At 36.8% G+C, this 13,891-nt stretch overlaps 1 protein-coding gene across 6 annotated transcripts in view; it reads left to right on the top strand.

The window, feature by feature from the left end:
• Positions 1-13,891, top strand: part of LOC105495187 (EF-hand calcium binding domain 7) — a 47,836-nt gene that overhangs the window by 22,741 nt on the left and 11,204 nt on the right. For all 6 annotated transcript variants that reach the window (XM_011764469.3, XM_011764470.3, XM_011764472.3 and 3 more), the window contains 4 exons: positions 924-1,065; positions 5,013-5,122; positions 8,633-8,790; positions 10,073-10,206. In XM_011764469.3, coding sequence (XP_011762771.2) covers positions 924-1,065; positions 5,013-5,122; positions 8,633-8,790; positions 10,073-10,206 — 544 coding nt within the window. The remainder of the gene's footprint in view (positions 1-923; positions 1,066-5,012; positions 5,123-8,632; positions 8,791-10,072; positions 10,207-13,891) is intronic.

Raw genomic sequence — 13,891 nt, 5'->3', positions numbered from 1 at the left:
GTGATTCTCCTGCCTCAGCCTCCCGAGTAGCTGGAATTACATGCACCCAGCATCATGCCCAATTAAATTTTGTACTTTTAGTAGAGACAGCGTTTCTCCCCATGTTGGCCAGGCTGGTCTTGAACTCCTGACCTCATGATCTGCCCACCTCAGCCTCCCAAAGTGCTGGGATTACAGATGTGAGCCACTGCACCCAGCCAATTTTATTTTTCTTGCCCTTCTTTACCTTATGTCTTTTCCTAACTTTTCATTATTGAAATGCTATCTATTCTTCATAATATAGTTCATCAGTTGCACACTCAGTTTACATCAGTCCCCCCACCCCAATCAGTTAGACAGTAAATATTTGTTGGGCCAATGTGTTAGGCACTATTTTAGTAACTTGAATAATAGTAAATTCTTTTGCATGTATAGTTATCTCTTTGTGTTAACCATATATTACTGCCAATTATAATTGGATTTTTTTGAGACGGAGTTTCGCTTTTGTTGCCCAAGCTGGAGTACAATGGCGCAATCTCGGCTCACTGCAACCTCTGCCTCCCAGGTTCACGTGATTCTCCTGCCTCAGCCTCCTGAGTAGCTGGGGTTACAGGCATGTGCCACCACGCCTGGCTAATTTTGTATTTTTAGTAGAGACAGGGTTTCTCCATGTTGTTCAGTCTGGTCTCGACCTCCTGACCTCAGGTGATCCGCCCACCTTGGCCTCCCAAAGTGCTGGGATTACAGGCGTGAGCCACCGTGCCCTGCCTATAATTGGATTTTGTTATGTTTGTTTTTTACCTCCTAACTATGTTGCACATTCCTGGAGAGCAATGATTATATTTGACATTTCTTTTATATCCCCCTGCGTTTTCTCCTCATTACTATGCATACTGGAAACATTTAATAAATATTGTTTGAAATAATTTTTTCCTTCATTTCAGGACTGGCAATACATGCAATCAAAAGGTTGCTTTTTCTTAGAAGAAGATGGTGAAATCATTAGTCATCAGTACAGGATGCAAATAGTTCAGAGGTCCATGGTTTATCTAACAATTAAGCCATTAAATCTGAGTCAAGTTGAAGGCAAGTTTAAATTTTTTGTATATTCTTTAAATGTCAAGTTGTACCCTCTTTGAAAGTACTTATGTAAGTATTCCATAGTCCTAATTAGGAAAGAAAATAATCTGCCTAAGTGAGAAACATAATGGTTACATTTCAAGAAAGTGTTGGCCTATACGTGGCCTGTGTTAATCATATGAAAAGCAAGTAGATTGCTTTGTGTATATGTTTAAAGCATGTTTTATTAAAAACAATAACTTTTTCCAAACCTTTCTACAGCTAAGATAGAAGAAAATAAACAAAACAAAAAAAAATGTTAACTGGTTTCCTCATGATATAGAACTTTTTTTTTTTTTTGAGACAGAGTCTCCCTCTGTTGCCTAGGCTGGAGTGCAGTGGCTCAATCTTGGCTCACTGCAACCTCTGCCTCCTGGATTCAAGTGATTATCCTGCCTCTGCCTCCCTGAGTAGCTGGGACTACAGGTGCACATCACCTCGCCCGCCTAATCTTTTTGTATTTTTAGTAGGGACGGGATTTCACCATGTTGGCCAATCTGGTCTCAAACTCCTGACCTCAGGTGATCCACCCACCTCGGCCTCTCAAAGGGCTGAGATTACAGGTTCAAGCCACTGTGCTCAGCCAGAACTAAGTTTTTATTTGCTAATTAATCTTAGCTTTTTCCATTTGTCAGTTTTTAAAATTAATATGTCAAAGAGAAGTTCTGCAGGGGCATAATTTGGAACATATGAAACTGCAAGTATTTTTAATACCTTCAAAATCCTTTGTGACTTAGACAATATTTATTAATAATCTTTGTATTAATGGTAATATTCTAGGTAAAAATTAATACTTTTCTAGTGTCTAAAATGGTTATGTAATTTTTAAGCAATGAAAGCTATCTATCTATAAGGGTGATTTCCCTAGATACCTTTTTTAATGTTGGTTGTTCTAAATCAATATTTATTTTTCTTTTATAATGTTTACATACAAGCATTTTCTTCCTAGAGGATTCCCCTCCCCATTCTCTTTCCCTCCTAAAGTAGAGATTTTGAAAGTTTTTACTGCATCTTTTGTGGGATATGTATAATATTTGGCAGATGATACTTTTAAATGACAATAACAATAGTTATTTTTCAGAGAGAGGAATCAAGATAGCCCTGCAAATTCAGTGTAGTTGTTAATTCTCTGTATTCTTATTAATAAGATTCATTCATTTATCAAATAGCTATCAAGGGCATTATATGCTGGACATCAATTTAGGTGTTTAGGATACATTAGAGTTCAAAAAAGACAAAAATCCCTTCCCTCATCAACTTTCATTTTAGTGGGGGAAACAATACATAATAAACATAATAAATAGTAAATGACATGGTATGTAGGAAAGTGATAAGTGTTATGGGAAAATCAGAGGGAAAAGGGGATAGTGAATGCTGAGGGAATGTGGGTTGCCATGGAGATGGAGTGGTTAGTATATGCTTCGTTAGGAAGCTGTCATATGGATAAAGATTTTGAAAGAGATGTATGAGTTACCAACTGCTACATAAAAAACTACCCCAGAACTCAGTGGCTTAAAACAATTAAACATTTGTTCACTCATGAATCAGTGGATCTGTTAGTTCTTAGTCTGAGCCAGGCTTGTTTTTTCTCTGTAGGGGTTGCTCACACAGTTATGGTTAGTTACAGGTTAGCTGGTGGCTGGCTTTGCTAATCTTGGCTGGGTTCTCTCTCATGTATGAAGTCCCAGCTGGGATAACTTGACTCGGCTTCATATGATCTTTAATAATCATTCAGTAAACTAGCCTGGACCTGTTCTCTTGGTATAACAGGGATCTGAAAACAAAACAAAACAAAACAAAAGCGGAAGCACAATAGAACCTCCTGAGGTCTGGGCTCAGAAGCAGCACAATGTTACTTCGTTATATTCTGTTGCTCACAGAAAGTCACAAGGCAAGTCCAGATTCATAGGCTGGGGAAATAGACTTGATCTCTTGATGGAAAAGCTGCGAAGCCACATTGCAAAGGGCTGTGGATACTGGGGGGAACAGCCATTTTTGCTGTCTTCCACAGAGGGCAAGGGAGTAAGCCTTGTGGGTGTATGGTGCTGGAAGGGATGGGTGAAGATGGAGGAGGTTGCAGAGCATTCCAGGTAGAGAGAATGTTCTGTGCAGAGGCTCTGTGAGAGTGTACTGGTGTTAGAAGAACAGAGGCTAGAGTGTCTCAAATGAAATAAGTGAGGAGAGAGTTGTAGGAGATGAAACTGGGGAGAAACAAGGACAAAATCAGGAAGAGGTTCTTTTTGCCATAATTAGGACTTGGGCTTTTAATCAGAGAAATGAGGTTTTCCCCTTCATTTTTTGTGAGATGCTTTTCCTCATATATAAGGTCAAGATTTTCTCTTAATCTTTCATTTTCAGCAGTTTGAATGTGTGTCTAGGTAGTTTTTGTTGTTGATGCTATTGCCTGGGTTTTTTGTTTTTTGGTATTTATCCTGCTTGGGGTTCTCTGAGCTTCTTGGATTTGTGGCTTGTTGCCTTTCATTATTTTTAGAAAATCCTCTGCCTTATTTCTTCAAATATTTCTTCTGCCCCCTTTCTTCTTCTTCCACTTGTTTGGTACCTGACATCTCTTCCTTCTCTGCTCCACCACAGGGTCAGCCAGTGTTTGCATCTCATCTCTCCTGGGAAAGATCTGTCTTTCCTTGGATTTTAAGCTTATAGTTGCCCTGCAACCCCAGCTCTGATGGGATCAAGAAAAGTTATGATGTTGTAGTTCATTAACTTTTTCTTATTGTTAGGAAAGGAGCAATGTTCTCCCAACTCTCTGCTCCATTAGAGAGTTTTGAGTAGAAGGCAGGACATAATCTGACTTATGTTTTAACAAGAGCGATTAGGTTACTGTATTGAAAGTAGATGGAAGGATATGCAGGTGAAAGCAAGGAATCCAGCTGGGACATTATTGTAGAATTCTAGAAGAGGACTGGGAATGCTTTGAACCAGGATATAGGTGGGAGAGGGGGTAGTAGAGATTCTGGGTATATTTTGAAGGCAGAACCATAGGATTTCCTAAGGATTGGTCTTGGTATGTGAGAGAAGAAAAGAGTTAAAGAAGATTCCAAGATTTTTGACCTGAGCAACTGGAAAGAATGAGTTACCATTAACTGAGATGGACAGTGTTTTAAAAAGAGATTAGGGAAGTTCAGTTTTGGAAATAGAAATCCAGGTAGAAATGTTAAATACACAGTTAGTTATATGGGTCTAACATTCAGAGGAAGGATCCTAAAGATATAAATTTTGGGGTTGTCAGCACATAGATGTCTGACATCTCTTCCTCCTGTGCTCAACCACAAGTAAGCCAGTGCTTAAATCCTATTTCTTTCTGAAAAGTCTGTTTTTCCTTGGATTTCAGGCTAATTGGTTGCCCTGCAACCTCAGCTTTTGATGAGTTCAAGAAAAGTTATAATTTTTAGAAAGTGAGTATATAGAAAATGTTTCTCACTAGGTCGCTGTATTTAGGTTTGTGCCTTATTGTAAAAGCTATCATGTTTGCATATAAAAATGGAATATGGGCTGGGTGCGGTGGCTCACGCCTATAATCCCAACACTTTGGGAAGCCCAGGAAGGTGGATCATGAGGTCAGGAGATCAAGACCATCCTGGCCAACATGGTGAAACCCCGTCTCTACTAAAAATACAAAAATTAGCTGGGTGTGGTGGCTAATGTAGTCCCAGCTACTTGGGAGGCTGAAGCAGGAGAATCACTTGAACTCTGGAGGTGGAGGTTGCAGTGAGCCGAGCACACCACTGCACTCCAGCCTGGGTGACCAAGTGAGACTCTGTCTTGAAAAAACAAAAAAGGAATATGTATTTCTAGAGAAAATATCCAAGAAGAAACTAGTAACTTCTTTTTTATATAGGAAAGAATAGATAGTGATTGCTTATTTTAAGGTGTTTGGGCTTTTTTTTTGTTTGTAGGAAAACCATCCCCTTGGTTATCCGTTGATACTGCCTTGTATATTCTCAAGGAAAATGAGAGTCAAGCAAATCTACAGCTTGTGTGTTTTACCGAACTACGAAATAGAGAAGTATACATATTTATTTTCTAATGTTTAATTTTAAAATATAGTATGAACTGCAGTTTGGGGAAAGTATGTTTCTACATTTTATTTTTTAAGCTTTTATATACCTTCCAATTAAGGTATAAACAGCACTTAAACACTATAGATATTATGTTTTTAATTTAATCACATCAAATTAAATTAAATTAGTTAAAGTAAATATTTAATTTAATTATAAAGAATTTTTTCTTGTTTGCTGCGATTTCTTAAGAATTAAGGATAGGAGCTGGGCATGGTGGCATGCACCTGAAGTCCCTGCTACTTGGGAAACTGAAGCAGGAGGATTACTTGAGCCCAGGAGTTCAAAGCTATATTATTCTATGATTGTGCCTGTGAATAGCCACTGCACTTCAGCCTGGGCAACATAACAAGACCCTGTCTCTAAAAAAAAAAATTAAATAAAGAATTGAGGATTGGTTGGCAAGTTTGAATCTTGGCTTATACCTTTTAAGTTGTATAATATTGTACCTTACTTTCATCTTTTCTAAACGCCCTGATGCCTCACATGTGAACATTTGATATACTCAATAAAAAAGGTTGATGCCAGTACATTTTTTTCCCCTAAATGCAAGCAATTCAAGACTTTGGAAAAGCTGCTGTAGATGTTTGTCTTACTTATATTACTACTGCAAAACAGAAAAACTTTAAGATTACTATCAGGCTTGACTTATTTTATAGGGTTCAAAAATAGATTGATATGAAAAAATGCTTTTAAATGTTTTTATATGTTGCCCATGGGGTTCTTCTGATCTTTTCTAATTATGTATTTACTCAAAGGCCAAATATGTGAGGCCGATACATAAATGTGGCTATTTATTTTATGAGGACTACAAAATACATCTGCTACACAACAACAGAAATAATACTATTCAAGGGCTTACTGCAATATCATATTTAATCTTTATATAGGCTCAATGACAGACAGACATTTCCCTGATAGAATGTTATATAAAAGTCTTTACTGTAGGCTTCCTAACAGACAAGAATAGGCTAGAAACAAATAAAATTGGCTGAAGTTAATGTTTTGAATAAACTCTTCTTCAGAACTGACTACAAAGTAAGCATTGTCTAAAACAATATCTATTTCCACTTTGTTTTGGGTAAAATTACTTTCTTATGGGATTGCATGGATAAAAAAATTAGTATATAGCAAAACTATAATAAAGTTTGCATGAGTTTCTATTTACCTCTTTATAGGCGTCTGTTTATCTGTAATATGTTATATTTACAAAGGATTTTTTATTTGTATTTATACTTTCACAATTATTTTCTTATAGATGAGTTTTGTGCCCATGAAAAAACTTTCCATTTGCCATCCACAGTGGCAATGCAAAGTTATATGTGGGCATAAGGAAGGATCATGGGATAATATATATTAGGAAGCAGTGAGATCTGGTTTTTCACTCCTGAGTCCACATCTGGTCAATTTCAAAGGTTATGCTTTTCAAAGGATGGATTTGGTAAGCATTTAGTCTTTTTTTTTTTTTTTTTTAGACGGAGTCTTGCTCTGTCGCCAGGCTAGAGTGCAGTGGTGCAATCTTGGCTCACTGCAACCTCTGCCTCCCAGGTTCAAGCGATTCTCCTGCCTCAGCCTCCCAAGTAGCTGGGACTACAGGCACGTGCCACCATGCCCAGCTAATTTTTGTATTTTTAGTAAAGATGGGGTTTCACCATGTCGGTTGGCCAGGATGGTCTCGATCTCCTGACCTCATGATCCGCCTGCCTTGGCCTCCCAAAGTGCTGGGATTATAGGCTTGAGCCACCATCCCTGGCCAACGATTAGTCTTAAAAATGACTTTCAGTTATATTGGATTTCTTCTTGTATCAAAATAGGACATAAGAAGATTATGATTTCTCTGAGTTGGCAGGGCAGAAATAGAACTAAACTCAAAATTTAGATGAGCAGCTTTATTTTGTATATGAGTCTTCAGAATGACCTAAAATATACCTGAGTTGTTTTTTGTTTGTTTGTTTGTTTATTTATTTAGAGATAGGGTCTCACTCTGTCACCCAGGCTGGAGTGCAGTGATACAGTTCCCTGTAACTTTGAACTCCTGGGTGAAAATGATCTTCCTGCCTTCGCATTTCAAGTAGCTAGGACTACAGATGTATTATTATTATTGTTATTATTTTTAGAGATAGGATCTTGCTATGTTGTCCAGGCTGGTCTCCAATTCCTAGCTTCAAGCAATCTTTCCACCTTGGCTTCCCAAAGTGCTGGGATGATAGGTATGAGCCACTGTGTCTAGCCTTATACCTGGGTTTTGAAAGGAATTTTTGGACATAATACCTGAAAGGATTCTTTTGGATTAGTCTGTGCTGAAGGGCACTTAGCTATTATACACAACTAAGAATTCCTTAGATTTAATATATTTAACAGAGACAGCTGCTAGCTTTTATAGGAAGCCTTTGGGCTCCAAAAAGCTCTTAGGAAGTACATAGACAGATACCATTTGCTTTCTTTCTTTTTTTTTTTTTTTTGAGACAGAGTCGTGCGCTATCGTGTACAGTGGCACGATCTCGGCTCACTGCAACCTCCACTTCCGGGGTCAAGTGATTCTCCTGCCTCAGCCTCCGAAGTAACTGGGATTATAGACGCCCACCACCATGCCTGGCTAATTTTTGTATTTTTAATAGAGGCGAGGTTTCACCATGTTGCCCAGGCTGGTCTCAAACTCCTGACATCAAATGATCCACCCACCTCAGCCTCCCAAAGTGCTGGGATTACAGGTGTGAACCACCATGCCCAGCCTGCTTTCTTTTATAGAACTGGAGAATAAAATGTTTTCCTATACAGATGTTCTGGTACTCATGATAAATATCCAACATTTGATAGGAAACAGAATTTCATATAAAGCTGATTTATTTGGGATTCTGCATCTTTTTTTATAGTCCATATTACATTTAAAAAAGTAAAATTCCAGTGCTTTCATCCAAATAATTGAACTCTTACAAATGTGGTTAATTTATACAGTAGTGAACCATTTCAAAATATATTTAATTTTTATTTTATGTCATTGAAATCTGATTTAGAAATCATATATTTATATTTGAATCAAATTAGGAAACCATAATCTAGAATATTATTACTTTTTTTTAAAGGAGCTCAGTGTTCACATTAAAAAATTACCCTATGATTTATCTTTGCTTTCTGTTGAGGGTATTTGCATCACAGATATTTTTGAAGATTATTGGGGAAGATTTAGAAGATAATATAACTTACCTGTTACAGTTTTAGGCATTTGTTTCAAAAATATATAAAGGACTACTATATCTAGTGATCTCATAATGAGATTACCATTAATAAAATGAATTTGAAACCTGTAAAAAGATTGATAGAACTATAATAGATTTTGTAAATATTTATTTAAAAATTATTTCTAATGTGTCCCTTTCAGAAGAAATATTAAAAGCTTTAAATTAAAAGATGAAAAGATTAAGACTGATGATTGTTTTGTTTCATTGTTTTGAGAAAAGGTGTTTGGATGGACTGGTGAACTAGGACCTGGAATTTACTGGTTAATTCCTTCTACAACTGGCTGTAGGCTGAGGAAAAAAATAAACCCAGTAACAGATGAAGCCCAACTTGTATACAGAGATCAAACAGGGAAATTATTCCTTACACAGGAATTTAAGTAAGTTTTGTTTATTAATGTTAGAATTATAACATCTAGGCTGGATAGATATTAATAGCCTGTGTTACTCCCTTTCCTTTGGCCAGCTTCCACCCCCGTCCTCAGATTCTAATTCACCAATTCAACTCTTGTGACAAGCTATATGAACTTGGAGGATGTTCTGCTGAGTTAAATAAGCCAGGCACAGAAGGATAAATACTGTATGATCTCACTTATATGTGGGAGCTTTATTATTATTATTTTTAATAGAGACAGAGTTTTGCTCTGTTACCCAGGCTGGAGTACACTGGCACAATCATAGCTCACTGCAGCCTCAGACTCTGGGGCTCAGGTGATCCTCCCACCTCAGCCTCCTGAGTAGCAGTAGCTGGGATTACAGGTGCTTGCCAGCATACCTGGCTAATTTTTTTTGAAGAGATGGGAGTCTTGCTATTATGTTGCCCAGGGTGGTCTCAAACTCCTGACCTCAAGCGAGCATCCTGCCTCAGCCTTTCAAAGTGCTGGTATTGTAGGTGTGAGCCACCACACCCAGCCTTATATGTGTGATCTTACAAAGTCAAACCCATAGAAACAGAGGGTAGAAGAGTGGTTATAGCAGCTGGGAGTGGTGGGGGGGTTGGGGACAGGTTGGTGAAAGGATACAAAATTTCAGTTTGATAAGAGGAATAAGTTCAGGAGATCTGCTGACAATATGGTGATTGTAGTTATATATTGTATCGTTGAAAATTGCTAAGAGAATAGATATTAAATGTTCCCACTAGAAAAAAGGATGATAAATATGTAAGATAATGGATATGTTAATTAGCTTGATTTAGTCATTCCACAATGTATACATATATCAAAAAATCACATTGTACACCATAAATACATATATCAAAACAAAACAACTCATCCTCTGAGCATCTGAAAATGTTCCTCCATTTGCAGATCTGGGATTGTCATTTACTTCTGGGTTCCACACATTTGGCAAGTCAACTTCAGTCAAACATCTACCAATTTCTCCCTATAGGTAGAGAGGAAGAAGAAAGTAGATTGGAGAAAGGAAAAAAGAAGGGAACTACTACTATTCACTGAGTTCTTACTATGCATTGAGATACTGTGGTTGCTCTAGAAGCTTTTTTATCTCATGTAATACTGGACTGAGCCAAAACTGTATTTGGATACATTAACTTTAGTTTAAAGAAATTGTATAACATTCCTTTTGAATGTTATCCTCATAGAACCCTTCTTCAGTGTAGTTGCCTTAGTGACAAGAAATAACTAACTATTTTTATAATTTTAGGTCTACTTTATCAGATATATTTGAAGTAATTGATTTAGATGGAAATGGTCTTCTTAGCCTTGAAGAATATAATTTTTTTGAATTGAGAACAAGTGGTGAGAAATGTGATGAAGATGCTTGGGCTGTCTGCAGAGGTAAGCACTTTTCTTTTTCTTAACAGATGTATAAAAATATATATATATAGCACATTTTCATCTCTAAGAAATAAATCAAACTTCTCCATGATATATTATTATAGCATTTAGGACAGTTTGAAAATAGTAGCATTGTTTGTAAATGCTAACATTTATTTTTCTTAAATTGGTAGTTGGTATAATACTCAACTTAAAAGAAAGTGTGAATTACTTAATCATAATTTCAGTTTTGAGCCTCTACTCTTTGGGGTTTAGAAGACAAAAAACTTGTCCTTGCGCTTGATACCACTGGGCCTGAAGTGGTCAAGAGCCACAAACTGTGACCAGGAGAGGGCAGCAAAAAGCCAAAAAGCTAGAGGTTTACTTACAAATTAAGGTTTCCAGGAAGTTGTTTATATTATACATGTTAAAAATTCTTCAATGCTTTTCGTATTTGAGTTGAATTTAAAAAGTCCATCTATGGAAATATTGAAGCCAAAATGCCAAGGTGGACAAAGAAAATCACTGAGAATGAGGCAAAGTCAGTTATCACTTAGAAGGAGTCTGAGAAGACGTACTTGCATATTTAAGCCAAAGACTGCAAGGTCAGAGGGAAAGCCAAAAAGCCATAGCCAACTATAGATCACAGAACAAGAGGTGTGAGGAGACCAGAATGCCGTCAAGAGAGATTAACTCACGTATGCTTTCACTGGGATAGTAATGTGTGGATCTTAAAATGGTCTAAGCTTGGCAAAGTGAGCCAGGTTGGGAGTCTGTTTACCTAGACAGCAAGTAGGGTAGAAGTATATTATTTATATAAAGGAATCTTTCAGTATTTCTCTTTTAGCTGAAAGTTAATATAATCAACAACAATACATGTATATTGATTTATAATATTAAACTTTGATTAATAAAATTCATAATATACATGAGTATTATCTATAGGAAGATGTAATTATCTTGTAACTTTAACGATATAATCTTTTAATTGGCACTAGAGAACATTCTATAAGAGTGAATTTGTGGCTTTCTGATGGTAAAGTTGGTGATAAGTAAAATTCTAATTTAAAAATTTAAATTGGCAGAGTTGACGGTTAACATTTTTTGAGAGCTTACCATCTACCATGTACCAGCTGCTGCTCTATGCACTTCTACACGCCAAGTCTATGAAGTAGTACTTTATTATTCTCACTTTATAAATCAGGAAATAGAATTAGAGGTTAAGTAACTTGACCAAGGCTACACAGCAAGAAAGTTTCACAAATAGGCTCCAGAACTTTGAACTCCATGCTATCGAAAAGTCTCCAAGAGTTATTGACTTAGAAAATGATTTGGAGGAATGTTTACTTTACAAACAATAATACTGCAAAGAAATGAGAGCTTTTAAGGTTTTAATGTTTCCCCTGAATAATAAGAAAATGTACTGTTTATCTGTAAGATTATTTTAATAAACTTTTTTTACACTTAAAGATGCTTTTATTTTATTTTGTTTATTAATAAACTTTATTTTTAGAGCAATTTTAGGTTTACAGAAAAACATAGGCTGGGTGCTGTGTCTCATGCTTATAATCCTAGCACTCTGGAAGGCTAAGGTGGGAAGATTACTTGAGGCCAGGATTTCAAGACCAGCCTGGACAACAGAACATATTGTCTCTTAAAAAAAAAAACAAAAAACATTGGCCTGTAATCCCAGGATTTTTTGAGTCTGGGGTGGGTGGATCACTTGAGGTCAGTAGTTCAAGACCAGCTTGGCCAACATGGTGAAACCCCACCTGTACTAAAAATACAAAAATTATCCAAGTGTGGTGGCAGGTACCTGTAATCCCAGCTACTTGGGAGGCTGAGGCAGGAGAATCACTTGAGCTTGGGAGGTGAAGGTTGTAGTGAGCCGATATCATGCCACTGCACTCCAGCCTGGGTGACAGAGTAAGACTCTGTCTCAAAAAAAAAAAAAAAAAAAAAAAGAAATATATCCATATATTCCTCCTCACCCTCACCCACAAGTTTTCCCTATTATTCACATCTTGCATTTGTATGGTACCTTTGTTACAATTGATGAGTGAATATTGATACATAATTATTAACTAAAGTTCATAGTTTACATTAGGTTCACGCTTTTTGTTCGTTTAAGATAGAGTTGCTCTGTTAGCCAGGATGGAGTGCAGTGGTACGATCTCGACTCACGGCAACCCCTGCCTCCAGGCTCAAGTGATCCTCTCACGTTAGCCTCCTGAGTAGCTAGGACTACAGGTGTGTGCCACCACACCCAGCTAATTTTTGTATTTTTTTGTTGAGATGAGTTTCACCATGTTGCCCAGGCTGGTCTCAAACCCCTGGAGGGTTCACTCTTGTCTTGTACAGGTCTATGGATTTTGACAAATATATAACGTCATGTATCCACCATTACAATATCATACACAAAGGACTATCCTTTCTCCATTGAATTGCCTTTGCTCCTTTGTCAAATATCAGTTGAATATATTTGTGTCAGTCTATTTCTGGGCTCTCTATTCTGTTCCATTGATGTATTCATCATTCTTTCACCATTACCACACTATCTTGATTACTGTAGCTTTATAGTAAGTCTTAGAGTCAAGTGTTAATAAGTTTTTTAAAAATTAATGAGGATTGAGAATTTTAAGTTTTAAAAGGTAGATTAGTTTTTGATAGTCTCTATAGTACAGTATCTAGATACGTTTTTTAATGTATTTGTATTATATATCAAATAATCTTTTTCATCTTGCTTTTCTACATAGTAGCTCTAACCTTGATTTTTGTGTTACTGTTTCTCTTCACGATTGAATTTAATCTGCATTTATTTTTTTCCCCTTAAAAAACATGAATAACTTTCAACTCTAAATTTTTTTTTTTTTTTTTTTTGAGACAGAGTCTCGCTCTGTCATCTAGGCTGTAGTACAGTGGCACAGTCTCAGCTTACTGCAACCTCCGCCTTCCGGGCTCAAGTGATTCTCTGCCTTAGCCTCCCGAGCAGCTGAGACTACAGGTGTGTGCCAGCATGCTGGGCTAATTTAATTTTTTGTATTTTTAGTAGAGACGGGGTTTTGCCATGTTGGCCAGGCTGGTCTCGAACTCCTGAGCTCAGGCGATCCACCTGCCTCGGCCTCCCAAAATGCTGGAATTACAGGCATGAGTCACTGCGCCCGGCTTCTAAATGTTTTAAGCTATTAAATCAGTCAGCCAGTTTTAGACAGTTATGTCTCTGCTGCCTTTCTCACAATAATGCATACAAAAGAGATGCTATCTCAAATAAAAGTACCCATTTCCCTTGGGTATATTATAGATGGGAGTTGGGAAATAAAATCTTCCCTGTTGTAGGATAGCTAATAAAATATCCATAATAAATAACTACTTATTATCCATCTTATAGACAAATTCAGGAATTATACATGTCTAGATACTTCTAGGTAAATTTAGTTTTGTTCGTAAATAGTGTTAAAATGGGCATAGACTTACCTGGGAAAATGTGGTTGATTCATGGATTCCAAAGTGCTCCCCATTATCTATCTGTCTTTCAAGACTCAGGGACAATTTAGCTAAAATTAGAGGAATCAGGCATATAGTAATCTTAAATATGACACTATTTATATCTTTCTTTCTGAAACCCTAGTAGTTTGGGGAGTATTATATCAAATTCATCCAGTTTCTGCTGACTTTAAGTGGCAAATACATATGAAGCATTTTATAT

The sequence above is a fragment of the Macaca nemestrina genome, chromosome 1 (genome assembly GCF_043159975.1).
Source record: "Macaca nemestrina isolate mMacNem1 chromosome 1, mMacNem.hap1, whole genome shotgun sequence".
In the NCBI taxonomy this organism is placed as follows: domain Eukaryota; kingdom Metazoa; phylum Chordata; class Mammalia; order Primates; family Cercopithecidae; genus Macaca; species Macaca nemestrina.
The sequence above is the reverse complement of the archived record's forward strand: the minus strand, read 5'-3'. Positions and strand labels throughout refer to the sequence as shown.